At 37.9% G+C, this 20294-nt stretch overlaps 3 protein-coding genes across 6 annotated transcripts in view; all 3 read left to right on the forward strand.

The window, feature by feature from the left end:
• LOC108234933 (immunoglobulin kappa light chain-like) overlaps positions 1 to 20294 on the forward strand; it is a 42962-nt gene that overhangs the window by 10441 nt on the left and 12227 nt on the right. The window lies entirely within an intron of this gene.
• On the forward strand, positions 647 to 7842 carry tspan37 (tetraspanin 37). Of its 2 annotated transcripts, XM_017414546.3 has the most exons (7): positions 648 to 858; positions 3214 to 3405; positions 3489 to 3563; positions 3668 to 3766; positions 5349 to 5501; positions 5608 to 5691; positions 7088 to 7842. In XM_017414546.3, the coding sequence occupies exons 1-7, from the start codon at positions 796 to 798 to the stop codon at positions 7172 to 7174; spliced, it is 753 nt and encodes a 250-aa protein (XP_017270035.1). In that variant the 5' UTR covers positions 648 to 795; the 3' UTR covers positions 7175 to 7842. The 2 variants fall into 2 exon arrangements, with proteins under 2 accessions (XP_037833698.1, XP_017270035.1); XM_037977770.1 differs by lacking the exon at positions 3668 to 3766 and having other exon boundaries at positions 647 to 858.
• On the forward strand, positions 8329 to 18998 carry elavl1a (ELAV like RNA binding protein 1a). Of its 3 annotated transcripts, none has more exons than XM_017414519.3 (7): positions 8329 to 8461; positions 11017 to 11076; positions 13803 to 13995; positions 14658 to 14761; positions 15280 to 15442; positions 15565 to 15790; positions 16418 to 18998. In XM_017414519.3, the coding sequence occupies exons 2-7, from the start codon at positions 11041 to 11043 to the stop codon at positions 16740 to 16742; spliced, it is 1047 nt and encodes a 348-aa protein (XP_017270008.1). In that variant the 5' UTR covers positions 8329 to 8461; positions 11017 to 11040; the 3' UTR covers positions 16743 to 18998. The 3 variants fall into 3 exon arrangements, with proteins under 3 accessions (XP_017270008.1, XP_017270016.1, XP_017270023.1); XM_017414527.3 differs by having other exon boundaries at positions 8330 to 8461; positions 13815 to 13995; XM_017414534.3 differs by lacking the exon at positions 11017 to 11076 and having other exon boundaries at positions 8330 to 8461; positions 13815 to 13995.

Here is a 20294-nt window from a genome sequence, read left to right on the forward strand (position 1 = left end):
TAAAGGACTGGTGATGATGCTTTTTTTGTTCACTGATCCAGCTTATATCAAGAGAATAAAGCTGTTTTTAGCCATATTTTTCACAAGAGGGCAGTGTTGGTTAAGCAAACACAGAGCTCCATTCTGTCAAATGACCTTCATGCAAACACTGAGGAACATTTTCCTGTGTCATAAACCTGAAGCTTCACTGGTTCTCAGGTTTGACCTCGAGCATGTTTTACTCTTGGTGCCAACGAGCCCTGCTGCTTCCACTTCCTGTCAGGAGGGAGCAAAGGTCCCACCTAGCCTCCAATGGATTAGTTAGTTAAAACTTTACAAAGAATCTGAGCAAAGTTTATGACTAAATATAAATTACTTTATAATCATAATAAAAGCCTTTATTCAGAAACAATGAAACAGAAACAAAACATTTTTTTCTACAAACATTGTCATATCTGGATGTTTTTTTTCCTTAAGTAAACAAAATGCACAAAATTATCACTCAATAACAAATTAAAAAGAAACTATTTTTTTCTGTGTTTAGAAACCACAACACAAAAAATAAAATAAAATAAAACTGTTTCATACAGGAGAAAAACTAAAGTATCGATCTTATTGATCAAAACAAACTTTGGTATCGATACTGAGATCGATCCGCCTACTTTAACAGAAGCAGGAATATTTCCTCGTTCTCCGGGAAGGTTTATTGTTGCTCAGGGGAAGTGGCTTTGGTTTGTCTTAAAGCCTCATTAAAGCTGCCATTTTGATATAATCCGGTCACAGTTTCTTGTGACCCGTCCGTCTGTCGTTTTGAACATGTGTTTTCGGAGAGGAGACGCGTATAAAATCACACTTAAGTTGATGTGTCAGCTTCTGTGGGTAAGTAAGACTTCTTCATATCGGATTTTTTTTTTTTAACTTTGTCACTAAATGTGACTCGAGCGACTTATTTCTCACACAAAAAAAGTGAAACTTCCTTCGGCTGCTCCCTCTGCAGGGGTCCCCACAGTGAATTTATAAACCAGGGGACATTTGGCGATTATTAGCCGGATGTTCTTCTTGACACAACCTGGGCTCGAACCCGCGACCTCAGGGTCACTACCCCGCGGCATTGGCTACCGCGGCGCCTCACAAAAAAAGTTAAACTTAAAAATTATAAAATAGATCTACTCAGTAGATATACTATAATGAATGCTTAATTGCAAACGAGCTCGCCTGTCACGTGACAGTGCGTGACAGACGGGAAGAACAGGTGCGAATGAGAGCAGAGAATCAAATTCCTTTGTTGTTTTTATGTTTCTTATACACTTTTGGAACAAAAGAAAGGAACACTGTAATGTTTGATTTTATGCACTGTCACAACATTTAGGAGGTGGATAAATGGCTACAAACATTTACAGAAAATATAAACCTGTGATATAATTAACTCTCACTTCTTCTTTCTCTTTCAGCTGTTCCCTTTTCAGGGGCCTCCACTAACTGTCCTCTCACCGTCCTCTGCGTCCTCTGTCCTCACTCCAACTCACTCCATGTCCTCTCTAACTGCATCCATATGTCTCCTCTTTGTCTTTTTCCTGGCAGCTGCATCTCTAACATCTTTCTACCAATATACCCACTGTCCCTCCTCTGCACATGTCCAAACCATCTCAGTCTGGCCTCTCTAACTTTATCTCTGTCCTCCAACCTGTGCTGTACCTCTGATGACCTCATTCCTAATCCTGTCCATCCTCATCCCTCCCAAGGAGAACCTCAACATCTTCAGCTCTGTCTTCTGTCTTTTGTCTCCAAACCATACAACATAGCTGCTCTCACCACTGTCTGTAAACCTGCCCTTTGACCTTTGCTGCCACCTTTTTGTCACAAATCACTCCTGAAACTTTTCTCCATCCACTCCATTCTGCCTTGATGCACTCCCACCTCCACATTGAAGCTATGTGTTAAATTTCTGAAGATTTTAAGCACCATTCTTCTCATTAGCCTTTTAGTAATCAAACAAAAAAGCCTGATAGTGAGTCTCACTGTTTTTATTACCAGACCAAAACTATTAACCTTAAAGCTAATCAACTTGTTTTAACAATTTTTCAGTTGTTAAATTAATAATGTTAGTATGTAAAAATCGCAAAACCAAATAACTGAATGTTCACCAACCACAACTGCTGACTTCAGATGATGATATAGTCAGGTGATATAGGAAACACTTTGAGGCTTTCAGAAAGTCTGGACAGGCTTATTGATCACTGGACCTCAAGGGGGTGGGTGAGATTCGGTTTGAACTCCAAAACACCCTGAATGTTGCTGAGCAGTCTTGGTTGACTGGTCTGTGAAAGACTGGGGTCAGGGACAGTGCCTGTGGGACTGGCAGACCAGGCTGGTGACCTGATTTCTATTTAAAAACTGGGACCAAAGGGTGCGTTTTGACTTTTGGGGATCACAGTCCTCACTCTGCTGGGAAAGTCTACGCCAGAGTGTTAAAGAGAAGAGTTTGATTGATAGGTGAACCTCAGATTTAAGAGGAGCAACGCAGGTTTTGTCCTTGGCGTGGAACTGGACCAGCTCTTCACTCCTGCAAGGATAACTGAGGGAGTATGTGATTTTGCTCTTGTGTTTTATTGACTTAGATTTACGACCATGTCCCTTGTTTCATCCTGTGGCTTTATGTCTTGCGGGGTTTTGAACCCCCTACTAAAGAGCCATTCAATCCCTGTACAGTAAGAGCTGGTAACAAGTCAGACTTGTTTCTATTAAGTGTTTGACTCTTCCAGAGTTGCCTTTTGTCACGACTCTGTTCATAACTTTTATGAACAGAATTTCTAGGTGCAGCCGAAGGGTGGAAAGGCTTCAGATTGCATCGCTGCTTTTTGGCAGATGATGTGGTTCTGTTGGCTTCACTGAGTGAGACGGCTCCAGCAGGCCTTTGGGAAGTTTGCAGCTGATTGTAAGGACATTGTCCTCAACCGGAAATGGTGGACTGCAGTTTGGGAATGAGCTAAATCCCCCTACGTCCCCTTCCGCCCTTCGCCTATAAGCTGTAGGTAGTGATCAAAAGACTAAAATTGCAAATACAACCATCTGAAATGAAACATTTCCCTGGCTGAAAGGGAGAAGTAGGAACTTAGAATAGGTCTGCAGCTCCACAGCAGTGAAAAGAAGCTGATTAAGCAAATGGAAAAGATGCCATAAGGATGCCTTCCGATAGATACAACATTTACAACATTTTTCTTTTTGATTTTCCAGGTGTTGGGGCTGATTGTGGGCCTGACGGGACTCAACTTTCTGTTGAAGTACAGAGAATACAGCCTATTTATCGCTCAGCCGTACATAACCCTCCCAGCTTTCCTCGCGTTCTCCAGTGGTGTATTTCTGTTTGCCACCGGGTGCCTCGGCTCCTGGATGAACATCAGGAACTCCTACTGTCACCAAGGACTGGTGAGATTGTCACTCTTACACATGCTGCATAATATCAGTGTCTTTGACTGTACGCTTTTTAAACGTTTTTTTTTTTTCTCTAGTTTGTTTATCTGCTAGTTGTGGTCTTTTGTCTGGAAGGCACCGCCTCAACATTTGCTTATTTCCACTATATACAGGTACTGAATGTGTACAAAAAAATTATATTAATTTAGTAGTTGTGATTACAAATCACACCAGATTATTCTTGTAGCAAATGTTTACGCTCCTCTTTTCTGTCAAGGTGGATTCAGCGATAGCTCCCATCAGTGAAGTGTTTCAGAAATACACTGGCAGCAGTCAGGACATTAACTCTCGAGCTTTTGACACTGCTCAAGAACAGGTGTTTGCACACTCGTTAAGCATGTAAACCGAATTCCACAGTCGCTGTATATCTGAGCCAGATTTCATGCTGTAAAAACTTCTTTGATGCTTTTAATCAACAGTAAACCCAGCCAAATTCTTCTCTTACGTTAGGTGAATTTCTACAACTCCTGGCAACAATTATGGGATCACTCTTGGATGATGTTCTTTAAATTACTTAATTTTGTATAAAAAAATAAATAAATCACAGACCTGCCACAAAACTATATTTTTAAATTTCAAACTTCTGGGGTTAAGAAACAATAAAAAAATGGAAATAGTTATTATTGTTGTAGTCAGTCACAATTGCTGTTTTTTAGATCAAGTTAAGGAAAAACTTATGTAATCAATCTGCAATTTGCAGTTCTAAAACAAACACCTCTATCAGATTAAATCTGCTGGTTAGACTTTAGATAAAAAAGAGAGGTCAAACTTCGGAGAGCTGTTGCACAAAGCATATTGACTTGAAACATGGCTCCAACACCAGAGATGTCAGCTGAAATAAAGGAAATGATTATGAAACTTCTTCAAGAATGCAAATTATTACAAAATGTTGCAAAAGATGTTGGTTGTTCCCAGTCACCTGTGTCTAAAATCTGGACCAAATACAAACAAAAAGGGAAGCATACTGGTGGACCAAGGAAGACATCAAAGTATCAAGATAGAAAACAAAATGTCTTGAAACCAGAAAATGCACAAGAAAACAAAAAGAGAAACAAGTGAGCAGAAGGTGGCGTCAGTGTCTGTAGGAAATGGCCTAAAAGAAATGGGATTTACAGACAGAAAAGTCAAACATAAGCCATCATTAACATCCAAACAGAAATTTCTGAAGATGATTGGAGAAAATGTGTACATTTCCAGTCATTGATGGTATGGGTCTGCATGTCAGGTCAACGCAGGGAAGATTGCAGTCATTACAACTTCAATAAATGCCAAAGTTCACGTTGTCATTTTGGACGCTTTTCTTATTCCATCAGTTGAAAGGATGTTTGGTGATGATGACTTCATTTTTCAAGATGATAATGCATCATACCATAGTTCACATACCTCAGCGGCATGGACTGCAAATAGTCTGGATCTCAATCCAGTTGAAAATCTCTGGAGAAAACTGCAGAAGATGATCAATGACATGAATCCAACCTGCAAAGCTGATCTGGCAACGACAATAAGAGACAGTTGGAGTCAGATTGATGAAGAGTACTGTTTGTCATTAATACGCCACGCCTCAGACAATCCAAGCTGTTCCAGAGACCAGAGGTGGTGTAACAAAGTACTAATGGCTCAGTACTTGATATAAAAAGTAATTGTGACTGACTACAACAATTATAATTCTGTCTTTTTTTAATTGGTTCTTTATGCCAGAAGGTTGGAATTTTGAAAAAGAAAAATTGGGTTTTTTTTGGCATCTCCGTGATTTATCTTTTAATATAATATTAAACAATTGAAAGAATATCCTCCAAGAGTGGCGAGTCCATCGTTTTTGCCAGCTTTGTGTTTTACAAGGTGTACAGGGTTTTTAGTTATTGATTGTGACAAGTCTATTATGTTCTGATCTCTGTCAGCTCCAGTGTTGTGGTGTTCGTAACTACACAGACTGGATGGAAACCTCTTGGTTCAGTCAATCCGGTGGACTCTCGGTTCCTCACAGCTGCTGTAACACTACTTTCCTCTCATGCAATGCCACTTTGGACCAGCCATGGCTGCTTTACCCAGAGGTAGATTTATTGCAGCACATAAAGTTTATAAGACACTGTCTGAACATTAAACCTATTCACTGCTTTGTTTTCTTCCTGTCATTCTCTCTCTTTCTCTCTTTTTCAGGGCTGTCAGGTGAAGCTGGAGACGGCTTTACGGCTCATGTTGTGTTTTATCATCTGGGGCTTCCTGCTGGTTTTTCTGACTGAGGTGAGACGCATTTTAAAACCGTTTTGACACTGATAAATCAAACATTTAAACAGTACTGAGCAACAATGAACTGCTGTTTAGTACTGATTTATTTAGGCAAACATGTTAACACAATGCTGACATATGACAGAAACAGGCTTTTTAGGAAAAGTAACATTAATTTTTCACAAGTTTAACCACTCAGTGAATATTTCATAAGTCTAATATTCACTCTACTATTTATTGCTGATTTGGTTTCGTAAAGCAAAAAGGAACAGTTTCAAAATGTTAATGTGTTTAAAGAGAATCACTGGAGGCATTTGGAGTCGATGGTACAATGGTTCTTGGATTATAAGATGCCATGAAAACATTTTTATAAAGAGATGTCATTTCACCCCAGTTGAGATTGTTTTGCTCAGACCACACTGTGACGTGCTCTTGGAAACATATGTCCACAGTATTTTAGCAGTTTACATAAGAGTTTGTAGTGGACCACATTCATGTACACATTGCAAAAACTGTTAAAAATGACTTCATGAGTTTTTGTTCATGACCTAATTACAATTTGAAGAACATGGAACCCTAAGAACAATTGGTTGTGAAGAGTCTAAATTCCATTTATTAATGGGACAAAGACAGCGTGATCAATTTCTGTCCCAATGTACTATGTAGCTCAAACCTAACCTAGTTTTTTTGCCTATAGCTACAGGAAGTGATGTATTTGTTTTCTTTTGACATTCTCCCAAGGCAACCAACAAATGATGTCCATTTTTTTAAAAAGTGGCATTGCAACTCTAATTATTGCCAAAATGCATCCAGAAAGCAAAAGTTTTTTTCCAAATATAGTGTCATTTTATTGTCTACACATAAACTGAAGGTGAGAAAGCATTTGATGTATCGTAGTTTCAAACTCGTGGTTGGAAAAGCTTTAACTAATAAAGAAATCTAAACCCTTCTGACATCCACAATAACCCTTGCTGCAGTTTTATACAAAAACAAGCTGTAATGTATGGAATGACGGACTTGCTGCACTGCTATTAGCAGTTAAGATCAGCTACATGAGTATCTGTCTAACTGGATTGTTTTCATACCTTTTTCCTTGTACATGGTCTTTGTTGTTACTAAAGTTTCTGAGCTGGAACCTGTGCTTACTCTTACCTTATGATGTTTTTGATTGGTAAATTCATATAGAATTTGTGCCCATGCTCTTGGGGTTTTTTAGATTCACAATTAAAAGTGACCTTGAAGCCTGTTTGTTGTGTCTAATGACCAGATTTAGTTAATTTTTTTGTTCATATTTTATCAAATGTGCTTTATGATTCATTAGCATTTAGTAAATACATTAAAACACGTCTGATTAGCTTTATGCTTTCTTTCTGGCCAGCTAACCACAATTCTGCTTTCCTTTGTTATGCAGGTTTGTGTGCTTCTAGTGATGAGTCAGCTGATGAAAAAGCAACAATTTATAACATATCAAGCACTGGAGAGAGATTCAAGCCATTAATGCAGATGGAGGAGGACTGCACCAGGCACAGATACTGTTCCACTATCTCATACCATCCAAAAATCACCACTTTTAAAGTTGTACACCAGTAAAACAAACTTTTAAAGATATTTTGAGTAAGACATTGAGTAACATTATTATTTAGTTAATATTGTCATACCAAAGTAATGAATGTTTATTGATTTTAACAATTGCAGAAGCACTTAGTGTCTGTTTGAAGCTCATTAGTGCAGTCTAACTGCTGACTAAAAGGACATAAAAAAGGCTCAGTAATCACAAATTGTGTTTGGGGAAAATTTGTGACTAGACTAAAAGTACAGACTGATTAATGCTGCACATGGTTGGTGTGCTTTTTGCATATTTTCGTTAAACGAATCATCAGGTTATGTTTGTGTTTATAAGGCTACATTGTATCCTATTCTTGACTAATAATGGAAAGCACTTTTTTTCCCAGTTCCAATCAATGTATTGCTATGTTTGTCTAAAACTGCCAAATGCAAAAGTTGTTGTTTTTTTGCAAGAACAGTAAATACAATTAACTTCAACTTTATAATCCTCATACTTGTGTTTGTATCTGTTGTCTTGTTTTGCACTTTGCCAAATATTGTGTTCTTACCTTATTGTTAATTGCAAAGCCAAGTAAGTAAACTAAAGACAAGTAAACTCAATTATGTACTTGTTTTTATTTTATGTATAGCACCTTAACATGACTTCTTTAACTGACACTTTACAAGGAGCCCAACTGAATCAAACTTGCACTACAAAGAGGTACAAAATACCTAATACAAGTAACATCACAACTGGCTTTTATTTTTTTAGTTTATACTATCATTTCTTTTAAATATTTTCTCCACTTCTAAATAATGTATATGTTTTTATATGTATTTATTGATATATTTATGTATGCATTTACAGTATATGGTACTTGTGTGGTAAATCTCAGTATTTGGAGCTATAAAACTGGGCTCACAGTTTTGATGAAGGTAATTTCTAAGATAGTTTTATCTCCATTAAATGTGGAGGTAATTTAATTTCTCAGCACTTATAAACTGAAACAAACGAGTAGAAACAGATGAACTAGTGGCTTTCAGGGGGAAAGGGACAGTTTGGTGGTGACTGTCTGATAAGAGCCATGTTGTGTCTGCCCCGCAGTGGCGCGTTACGTCGTTACGTCCTCGGTTTCTTCTCGACGTGAGGCCGACTTAAAGGCGCGTCAACGTCGCCGAGGAGAAAAAGGATAAAGGCGAGCGGAGCAGAAACAAGGGACTACTCCCCTTAGAAAAACTGGTGAGATTTTGAGATATTCGCAGCGCGAAGCCATTCCAGGGTGAACGTCGGGGCTTCGGGTTTGGACAGTTTGTGAAAATGAGTGCCACGCGGCTCTCTGGGCCTGCAGAGCTCGCGCAGGCTAGCGTGGCCTGTCGGCAGGCTGTTTGGGGTTTGAGCACGTGGACTGAAGAGCGTTAACAACTCGCTCTCAAAAATCAGGACGCGGTGCTTCGCCTTAGCCGAGGGGCGAGCCACTGAAACACGACGCCCCTCACTGAACCACAGAGGGGGGTTTGGGTTAATTTCTCTGGTTCAGATTTTAATTTGTGTTGCGGTTTCTTTGTTAACCTTAAACGGATAATGTATTCGCCCTTCTAATCAGGAATGAAAGGGAGCACGCACTTCGTTAGCATGCTAATGCTAGTAGCCCGATGCTAATGCTAACAGGCCTGTGCACGTTCCCGACTTGACTGACGCAGGTTTTTAATAAAAATAGCAACAAACATTAATCATGAGGCCAGTTTTAGACAAATATGCAAGAGGAGCATAGCTATCTGTTTGTGTTTCAAAGTATTTTTTGCAATTTGCCTCATGCATAGACATAGGTTAAGCTTCTTATTGCTGGTAATTGTTGCACACTGGCAGAAATACTAAGACCACTTATTACTTGTGCTACATTTACTTTAGAACTTAATATGGACTCTTTTGTTTTTCCCACCTGTCCTCACAAGGTTTTCTTTTTCTCATCAGGAGGTTCTTGTTTCTCAAATTCATTGAGATAACACTGCATTCATGGTCTAAAATGTACGAGTTAAAGTAGCATTAACCCGTTTTGTAGACGAAACGTGGCTTTATCTTATTACTGGGTCTGTGAAGATGCACTGATGTTTTTGCATGTGCAAAACAGGTACTGACATCTTTGTTTAGCTGTGGCTACATCACCTATGCATATCAAGTAAAGACTGCTGATTAAAACTTCAGCTGTCTGGATCTGAGTTATGTAGATTCACTCCGTAATTTAAAGTTGTACTAGTAGAGCATGGTTAAAGCCTGCAGGCAGCACAAAATAATGTCATTTAAGGTAGAATCATACTCTCACATTTATTTGAACTGTTGTAAACAAATTATAGGTGTTACAAATATTTCACCATTGTCATTCTAAAGGTCCCTGATGCACCATCATTGTGAAGGCGCATCAGAGATGACTCAAAATGACTGCATAGTTTGTTGTCCTCTAGGTGTAAATATGTTATATAAATGAAAATATTTTGCTGTATGTCTCATACTCTGCAACCAATGAGCTACACGTTACCCTGGTCTTAAAGCGTACCCTACTTTTTCGATTTTAGTCTGGATTAGAGATAGAAGAACACTTAAACTATGCAATAAAACAATAACATGGGAATTTTTTTTTCTCCAGAAGTGTCAATTCCTGCTATTAATCTTTTTGTTCACAGTCTACTGTACATATAAAGTTAGTTTGTATTTGTGTGTAAAATAGCTGAAAATCAGTTTGTTTTTTTTAATGGAAAAGGTGTAGGAATCTTGTTTGTATAGAAATACCCACTTTTCACTGTAATCAGTTTGGCTTAAGCACACTTGGCAGCAGATTATCATCTTAACTACATGTGTTGGTGCGTTCAGGATGACTAATGCCCAGTTTACATGACACTGTTTTGAAGTGAATCTGGATTATTTCTGTCGCGTTTGGGCCATTTGTGTACACATTGATAGCAATCAAATTCTTTGACGCACATGCCCACAACAGACAGCTTCAGTGAGTCATTGCTCTGCGCATCCATGAGTAGATCAACAACAATAAGGATGGTGGACCGCAGAGTGCTGTTTGTGCTACTCACCCTTTTCAACATGTAGCAGCACCCAAATGTCATCCTCGGTCCAACTAAACATTTACATTCACCATTTTAGATGTAACTGCTTTCATGCTGGAGACTGAAGTGTCTGCACACATGCACATATCTTTGAAATACAAACAGTCACAGTGCCAGCTAGTGACCTGGCATGGAAACTACAGGGGATTCAACGGGCACAGGATTGCTGTGTACATGTGTAACTTTTCTTCAACCAACATTAGAAAAATTCTAATTTCTAATGTTTCCAGGAGGTCGTTCACATGTAAACAGCACCTCAAACGCTTGCTTCTTTGCATCTCCTATACCTCCAATATGGCTGACATCCAGGTCAAGTGAAAACACTCTTTTCTTGCTCTGATAATTGAATCATACAAAGCTCCTGTAGTCGTTCATCAAGTGTCGAAGCAGTTGTGCTAAGTCAAGTTATTTTGTCTTGAATGAGTAGGAGACTTTGAAATGTTATTTATTTAGTAATCTACCCTGTTTAGGTCTTCCAAAAACAAATCAATTGCACCTACACGAAACTATACAAACTGAGAGGTTTTCGACATTTTGCGTGCTGTCTTTTGTGACGTTGTCTGAAGCAGATTTATAAAACAGAAATCAAAGGCAGATTTCGATCCTGATGTTCTTCAGACTACACGTTGGCTTGTTTAGTCACAGTCACGTTGTCTGATTTTTGTCTCACCCCTTGCTCAGCTTCGGGAGCAGTGAAGTGTCTTCATGGCAGTTCGTCGAGGACACAATAAGTACTTAAAAGTGAGTATTTAACCCCAGCTCCCATTACAAGCAGTGTGGTAGTTTGTGACCCATCTGTTGGTGAAGTAAGCAGCTTTTGATATTTAAACGTCAGACAAACAAACAAATGCTGACAGTAATCACCGTCCATCAGTTTCCCTTCAGACTGTAAACCCGACACAGCTTTATTGGAATTTGTTGAAAGAATATTTAGCAATTTGAGATTACATTAGGTTGCATATAAAACCCATCCAGTATGACTCCACAGCTCTGTACATGTTTACCGGTTTGCTAGAGGAGTCCGTTTCATGCTGACCCACTGGTGCAGCTCTCCCACCAGAATACACAATCAGACTCTTTCTGGGTTGAATGGTCCTCTGTCAGGTCAACTCTTGGATCGTTTCCCATTTCAGACCTGGGCTCATTTCAGCCACCAAATATGTCCAGCTGGACAACTCTGCTGAACTGAGAGCATAAAGCAGCCTTTTAAAGGCTTGTCAACCTCCAGCTTTGTTGGAGATGTTTCACATTGTTGTCTACACTATTCGTGAACACTTCAGACCTAATAATCAGCTAGGTTTTTTTTCCCAGTGACTCAGAGAAACTGAACAAATTGATACTGAAGGCTTTCTCTGTGCTGAGGACAGCACTGGAGCTCGCAAAGCTGATTGTGGACATAAGTTTTGTTTATAACTTATGGTGTTTATTTTTATTGTCAGCTTTGATGAATAGCTGCAGAAGGATCATTTTGCATAATCCCGTCACATATATCCAATCAGTTTTTGTACGGCCCTGCAGCTGAAGCCACTGCTTTTGCGTTTCTTCAAATACTTCCACTTTGCTGTGTTTGTAAGCTTCAAGCCTGTTTTGAGATGGTAGTTTCACCAATCAGGAACTGTAAACCAAGTCTGTTTTATTTTTTGTGTCAGTACTGCAGTTTAAAGACTGGAAGAATAAAGCAATATTAGGGTAGTTTTATTTATTTATTATGTATTTTAGTATTTGCTGGGGTGTCTTTGAATTATGTGTATGATTTAATGAGAGAAAATAAAAATACTGGAAGCTACTTGGTTGGTTCTCTTGCCACAACTTATCTTTTCCAGTTTTGTTTCAGCTCATTGTCTATTTCACTGCAGACAGAAACCTAATTGTTGTTAATGACAAATTTGTACTGAACTAGCTGTTAATTTTGTCTTAAATCGTTTTAGTTAAGCTCCTTTAAAGATCTTCAATATTTGTAAAATACTATTTCTAAAGGTGTCCTGTTTTCTTTTGTTTTGTTTTGTTTGTTTGTTTTTTGGTCAAACTCGTAATTTGTTAATAAGCTTAATCACAAACAGGCTGAACTAAGGCCCAGTTTACATGATGCCGTTTTTAAGTGAAAACCACAACATTTCTGTTTTCTGTGACGCTGAAATGTCTTGAATCCAGATCTCTGAGTGGAAGTTTTTGGAAAATCGCACAGGCGCACTACGGACGGCTGCGGTTTACAGTTTTTTCTGCGTAGATGAACAGCAGTAACAATGGCGAACAGAGTGCCGTTTGTTCTGCTCGCTCTTTCCAGTTTATCAGAGCTTCTGACACAAAACATGTATGTGCTGCTCCATCTTTTAGGTCAGCGGAGACACAAATATTGTGGTCCAAACAAACGTATGTGTACTCGCCATTTTGGATAAAACCGTTTTCTTTCCTGAGACTGAAAATTTGCGTGCACGTCGTCGATCGTTGAAATACAAAAACTGCAGCACCAGCTAGTGACCTGGCATAGACACGACAGCAGATTTAACACTTTTTGCTGTCTCCTCTAATCAGCCAATGTGATCACAGCATTACAGTGTAAATATGCAACTTTTGCACAGTCAACGCTGGAAAATCTCTAACATTTTCAGAGCTCGATGGTCTTTGTAATTGGGATTATTAAACATAACCTCAAGTTTGAGTTCTCGTTTAGAAATGGACCGATTAATCAGCCAGTGAAGACCACTTTTAAAAATATCTAATTGCCCATGTCTGCACATAATTAGTGATTAAGTAGGAAAATGAAGATGCAGCAGCAGCAGCTGCTACAACCAGCTTACTGTGGCCAACTTTTTTTAATTTAGAGTAAATGCTTTTCTTTGTATTTTTATTCTAGTGGACAAGTACTTCTGAGGGTTGTTTATTTTTTCTTTAGGTTAAGCAACTACTGTTATATATTGGTAATGAAAAATACACATTGACCATGCATTTTTTAAAAATAAATTGGTATTGTACATCGGCCATCGGCTGCCCTTATTTCTAAACGTTGGCACTGGCCATAGAGAAACCCACACGGGTTGACCTCTGCTCTAATTTTTATTCCGCACTGTTCAACCAGCCAACCAGTTCCTTTGACTCAGTTAGTTCTTTTTGGTACATACAATAAAATTAGGGGGGTGTATTCACAGTAAATGTTTGACATTTTGTGTTGGTTTAGTCAGCCTTTTGACATTTTTGTTTTTTGGATTAGCTTGATGTAATCTTGGAGTAAAGTTCTTTTAATGGTTGTAGCAAAAGTGTAATCTTAGTAAACCTGTATGAGTTGCACATTTTGTTTGTGTTGCATGATTTATGTAAACATGCTAGTTTGTGTGTAAAAAAGATAAACACTGTCATTTTGCCAGAGTGATCAGTTGGAAGTAATTCACACATTATTTAATGTTGTTGTTTGTAGCACTGTGTAGGCTTTGGGTTTTTTTTACCTTGCCTTGTGGTTTTTGTCCCGCCTGGCTGACCTACAGGAGGTGTATGAGATGTCTAACGGTTATGAAGACCACATGGGAGGGGATGAGGCGAAGGATGCCAAGACCAACCTGATCGTGAACTACCTGCCTCAGAGCATGTCGCAGGACGAGCTGCGAAGCCTCTTCAACAGCATCGGAGAGGTGGAGTCTGCCAAGCTGGTTCGGGACAAAGTTGCAGGTATGCTGGAGGAGGAACACACGAGGCAAATCGTAGACACTCAACCATAGTCTTTTAAGAAAATTGCCATATTTAATAATATGAGAAGCCAACAAGAGTATTTTGGTTCCAGGGAAAAAAAAAAAAACCAAAATGACGACAGCCTCTTGCAGATCTTGCCAATGGGTGACTCTACTACGACTATTTTCAATTTTTATTTACATTCTGGCTTAAAAAATATGTTTTATATTTAAATGCAAAAGTTCTCCCATTTACAACTTTCCAAAAAATAAAAAATGTGGATCCATCTTCTGAATTTTTTTGTCAGTTCAGCCTTATAGTTTAGTCATTTGTTTGGTCTGTTTCTTATTTTGAGATGTCTTGATCTTTACCATATCGTCTTTTTATGACTTGGGTCTTTGGCCCTCAGGGATTCTGTAAACTTGAATTAAGATACCCCGAACTTTTGCTTAGTATTAATTTATTCAAAGTTTTTGACCACGTTAGTCTTGTTTTGTTTATTGGAAGTAGTTCAATCCTATTTACCTGTAAACAAGCTTGTTTACTTGAGCTAGCATGCAATGTTAAGATTTGTTTTTGTTTTAAATATTTGTTTGCAGATTTTTTTGAACAATACGTTTTTTTTTGTTTTATTGTTTTCCTTTTTTTTTTTTTTTTTCTAGGCCACAGTTTAGGGTACGGATTTGTTAACTATCTTAACCCTAGTGATGCAGAAAGAGCTATCAGTACTCTCAATGGACTAAGGCTACAGTCCAAAACTATCAAGGTAACGTGAAATAAGGTGTTCTACAATTCTCAAAGCAAAGATGTGATGTCATGTTACTCTCCTGTGGCTCCTGTGCTCTTCGCTAACTAGCTAGGACATGTCAGCCCCTGGAAATGATTGCGATTTAACAGCTCACTTGCTTCCCCATCAGACATGTCTAACTTTGACTTAAAATTGATCCATTTTTAACTTTAAATGTTCTTAATTTTCATATTTCTTTCTTTAAAAACAAACATTTTCATTGTTTTACTGCTATGTTTGGGCTGAAACATGTGACAGTAAAAGAACTGGTTGATGGTCCTTTTATCAGATTATTTTAGTTTTGTTTTATCAACCCTGAAATATTTTATTTATTTTTTTAAAAAACCAAAAGCTTCTCTGGTAAACAACTTGTAATTTACCACAAGAGTATACATATTTTCCCCAATGAATCTGCCCGAAGTTAGATGGTCACTTCAGGTAAACTTGAGCAGAAAATAAAGCATTTGAATAAAGCAATTGTTTCTTCCTTCTCCCAGGTTTCTTATGCCCGACCCAGCTCGGACATAATAAAGGATGCCAACCTGTATATCAGCGGCCTGCCCAAGTCCATGTCACAGAAGGATGTGGAAGATATGTTTTCACGTTACGGTCGTATAATTAATTCTCGGGTACTCGCTGACCAGTCTACAGGTATGACAGGTGAATGGCTTCCTTGCTTTTTTTAAAATTCACTCCCAGGTACAGAACAAAATCAGCACTACAGCATGCCTGTGATGCTTGCGTTGGAGCGGGGAAGTCATCGTTTGCTCTCCTGTGCACAGGCGTGTCCCGCGGCGTGGCTTTCATCCGGTTTGACAAGAGGTCCGAGGCCGAGGAAGCGGTCAAAAACCTAAATGGCCAAAAACCACCAGGAGCCGCTGAACCCATCACGGTGAAATTCGCTGCCAACCCAAATCAGGTGAAGAACACGCAGCTCATCTCCCAGCTCTACCACAACCAGTCCCGGCGCTTCGGAGGGCCCTTACACCACCAGGCACAGCGGTTTCGGTGAGACGGGATCACTAAATACATTTAGATCAGTTCTTTGTTTAAAGTGGGCTGCGATGAGATTCTGTCAGTTTAAGTAAAAACATGATTTATGTGCTTTGATTTGAAAACAAAAATGCTAATGCTATCATTACTGGTTCCTTAATAATTTCATATATTGCTTTATAATAAATATATTCACACAGACACACATGATTTTTTTTATAGTGATTTGATATTTGTTGCACAAACACAAAGGAACATGTTCAGTCACAGATTTTAATCAAATATGTGATCAGCTTTGTTTATGGTTGTATTTACAGTGATATTTAAGTTTAATTTTCATTGAATTTTAAGTACTTGGATTGATTTTAAGAGTTTATATTTAACTGATTATGTAATGTGATATAAAAACACATCTCATTTTTAGGAAATTAACCATAAGGACAGTATAATGTAAAAAATGTTTGGTTTTGGCCCCATGACTTTTTAACATCATGGTTTATCCTAAAACTAAACTTTTTTTTTTTTTTTTTCAGTTTGCTTACACTTTCTTGACCATACAATAAAATAATTCAGTGGCAGATTAATCAATAACAATCACATTTTAAATGCAGCAAATAAACTACGTCGTTTTTTCAACTTCAGGTTTTCCCCGATGGGTGTTGATCACATGGGGGGCATGGGAGGCGTGAACGTTCCCGGGAACTCCTCCTCCGGCTGGTGCATCTTCATCTACAATCTGGGCCAGGACGCCGACGAGAGCATCCTGTGGCAGATGTTCGGCCCCTTCGGTGCCGTCACCAACGTCAAGGTTATCCGAGATTTCAACACCAACAAGTGCAAGGGCTTCGGCTTCGTGACCATGACAAACTACGAGGAGGCGGCGATGGCCATCACCAGCCTGAATGGGTACCGGCTCGGAGATAAGATACTGCAAGTGTCCTTTAAGACCAGCAAGGGCCACAAGTAGAACGAGCTGGACAATTGGGTGTAGAGAAGTGCAGAAAATGATCCGTGTCAGGCTTCTGTTGTAAAAAGGCGAACCAAAAACAAAGTCGGGCACATTTTGGTTTTATCGTATTCGGAGAAAAACAGGAAGTTCAGTCTTCTGCACTTTTTGTACTTGTTTAAAATAGTGTTTTTGTTTTCCACTATCATTATTCGTTTGATTTTTTTTCTTCTTCTTTTTGAACGACTGAGTATAGAGGTTACCCCCCTCGCTCCCCCCCCCCAATGACCTTCCTTGTAAAATGTTCTCAAAAGCTACAATCTTCATGTGTTGCATGTTTCACTTTTAAGACAGTATAAAGAGAAAAAGACGAGGTCCGAGCGGGGCATTGACGATACAGAAAACACAAACCTATTAAATGTTCTCAAGTGTAAACCTTTTAGTGTAAGGCTGGAAAACCTGAGAAAATCCTGTGCTCTGACTTGGGTCGTATCATTTGTAGAAATAGATGCCTTAAATGCTCATAAATTGAACACAGGTCCTACAGTACCATCCGGCTGCGCTGAATATCAACGTGTTTAATGTTTTACTTATGATGGGATTTGCAGCTGAAGCCCTGTGGAGTGTCCTGTTGTATTTCATGAGTCTTGTTGTGTTTAAAGAAAAAAAAAAGAAAGAAAAAGCCAATGATTATGGCGTTCAGATGGACCAAAGGGAGGGAGAATACTAACGTTTTAAACCCAGACGTTTTCTGATCCGTTACAAAATGTAAATTTGACCATTTTTGAATTCTTTCTTGTTAAGTTGTACTAACTTTATTTCTAATGCATCCTGGCACCAACATTATGGTTTGTTTTGGTTTTTTTTCTTTTTTGATTTTTCTTTTGTTTTGATTATTTTTTTTCTTTTTCGTAGAAGCATCCATTTTTGTTTCAGCGTGAGGTGTGTAAAGGATTGCTTATTTCAGATTTGGAGAGAACCTTATGGCCTTTTGTTATTTTTAGATTTGCTTTGTTTTGTTTTGTTTTGTTTTTTTTGTTATTTTTGATTGTTTCACATTAAACATAAACCATTAAATTTTATTTCCTTTTGCTGAGTTTTGTTTGGTTTGTTTCTTTCATTTTTCTTTCTTTCCTTTTTGTTTTAAAGTTCAGGTTTGGTTTGAAGTTTTGTTGTTATTTTCCAAAGCAGAAAATTCCCAGTGATCCAAAATTAGCTGCTCCTAAAAGCATATCAATTAGACACCAAAACAGACTTAAACCTTTTGAAATGTTTTTTGTTGTAAAACTGACCAAAGCAAGCAGAGAATTGGGCTGAGAATCAATATTTCTATAAAAATAATTGGGATTGGTGACATTTAAACTTCTAGCAGGTAAAACATGAACTAGAAGCTGTATGTTGGCTCTGTTCATGCATTTTTTTCCCATTAGTTGTCAAGAAATCTGGGTTTATATCTTGATGTTTAGAGGGTGACCTATTAAATCAGCATATTGGTGTAATTCACTCGGGCAAAGACGTTTATTTAACACAAGCAACTTTTCGTCTTTTAAAATGACCGATTCATGAATAGTTTCCCTAAATGAAATTGCCTTTTTATAAGTGAGCGCTGAGTGTTGAGAGCATATCACAGATTCTTATTGTGAATAATTTGTATTAAATGGCAGAACATTGGCATCACTCAGTAGAGACGGACCTGAGGAAGACAACGTTTGCTTTTTAAACCTTTCACCCCCATAATAAACTTCCTGATCCAGTGTGAAATACCCATTTTAACTATGTGCTCCTTTTTAATAGAAGTGCTTTAAATACAAGGTTTAGATTGTCTTAAAACTGCTTTTTGAGGTTAAATTTGTGTGTCACAGTCCTTTAACTTTGTGCAATATTTCAGAACTTGCTTAAAGCAAGGGATAGTCTTGAAATTTCATCGTTTAAATTTTTTTTTTCTACTGACCTGTTACTGCTTGAATTTGTTCTTTGTTTGGCAGTCGTTAAAATGTGTAAAATATTGAAGTCTGTTTTAGGAGGCAGTCCAAATTAACTGCAGTCTGCCTTAATTTATATGTAGAAACTGTAATATACAGAAACGTGGCTTTTATTTATTTGACCGTGTACTCCATCATACTTGATACTTCGAGTGTTTTTAATGATTTGTCTGTTTGTTTTGAACGTGTTTAACACTAAGTTCAAGTTCATTAAATGGTTTCTAACACTGAATCATTTAATTAAAATGTGGAAAATTTTCAGATGGAAAAAAAATTAAATGTGTTCAGAAGCTTATTGTGGATTTTCTTAGTGATTTTATTTATTTCACAGCTGGACCATTGCATTTTTTTTTTGCAGGTTGGTGATTTTGACACGACTGTAAGAAGAATTTAAAGTTTCATCGCAAAATTTATTTAAGCCACTCAACTCTAAGGGGGACATATTAGTGCTTTCTGTAGTAATCACCAATATGTCCCTTTAGCTTTTGCTTACTGTTACTTCAGTAATAACAAAAACCTTTGATTTAGAATATCAAATACAAATGTAGGCATTTTAAATGACCAAGATATCATCTAAGAGACAGAGTTAAAGTAAAATCATCCTGCCTTGAGAAATGATGGCGTTGTAGCTGTTTTAGTCAAACCGTTAAAATCACATTATTATGCAGTATTGTAAGATGTAACACTCAGGTACCACACCAAATTTTAGTAATATTTGTAAATTTGACTGAGTGAAAGCCATTTTCGTGTGTTTTTTTTAAGGTTAGTTGGCTGTGGCAGCCATCTTGAGTTGGGTTGTCTCCAGTAATTAAATCAGTTGGTGTATCTGATGGACACTTCCTGCAAGTTTAATAAAGTGTCCGGTGGTTCTTGCGATATTTTGCTAACAAACATGTGGCCAGAAACTGTTTTGTCTGCCTTCACCTTTCAACAGCGGACAATAATTAGTTGAGCTTCTCCAGCCGTGTTGTGTAGCTTAAACAGAAATATTTTTACTCTATATCAGGTGTCCCCAAACACCAGGTCAAGGACTAGTACCAGGCTGCACAGAAATAATTAACTTTTCTTTAATCAAATCTATCTAAATATTTTTTATATATTTGTCTGAGTGATATTTTATTCTGAAAAATGACCCATTTTCATGTACACTTTCTTCCAGTGCTCGACTCAGTCGCAGGTGTTTTTACGTTGTAGCAAGCGTAAAAGCTAACCTGATCAAAAACAAGTAAAAAAAATGGTTTTATCCATAGAAATATGCTGCTAAATTCATAAAATACAAAGCCTCACTTGGAGTAGCAGTGTGTAACAGAGTTTTTATTAGAAAACAAACTTCAAACCATTTGTATAAAAAAAGATCATCCTGTGCTTTGGTATTTCAGTGATTCCTTGTTGCTTTGATAATAATCTATAAGTTGTCTAATATTGAATCTTTTTGCAAGTGAGTTTCTGTTCATTTTCAAGTCTTTCCATAGCTAAGCTCTTATTAAGGCAGTTAAAACCTCGAAATGAAATTTGCTATCATCTTCATCAGGCCGATCAGCCCTTATTTCAATTATTCACATGTCACTACTGTTCATTATAGCCTCCTCTG

The sequence above is a fragment of the Kryptolebias marmoratus genome, linkage group LG10 (assembly GCF_001649575.2).
Source record: "Kryptolebias marmoratus isolate JLee-2015 linkage group LG10, ASM164957v2, whole genome shotgun sequence".
In the NCBI taxonomy this organism is placed as follows: Eukaryota; Metazoa; Chordata; class Actinopteri; order Cyprinodontiformes; family Rivulidae; genus Kryptolebias; species Kryptolebias marmoratus.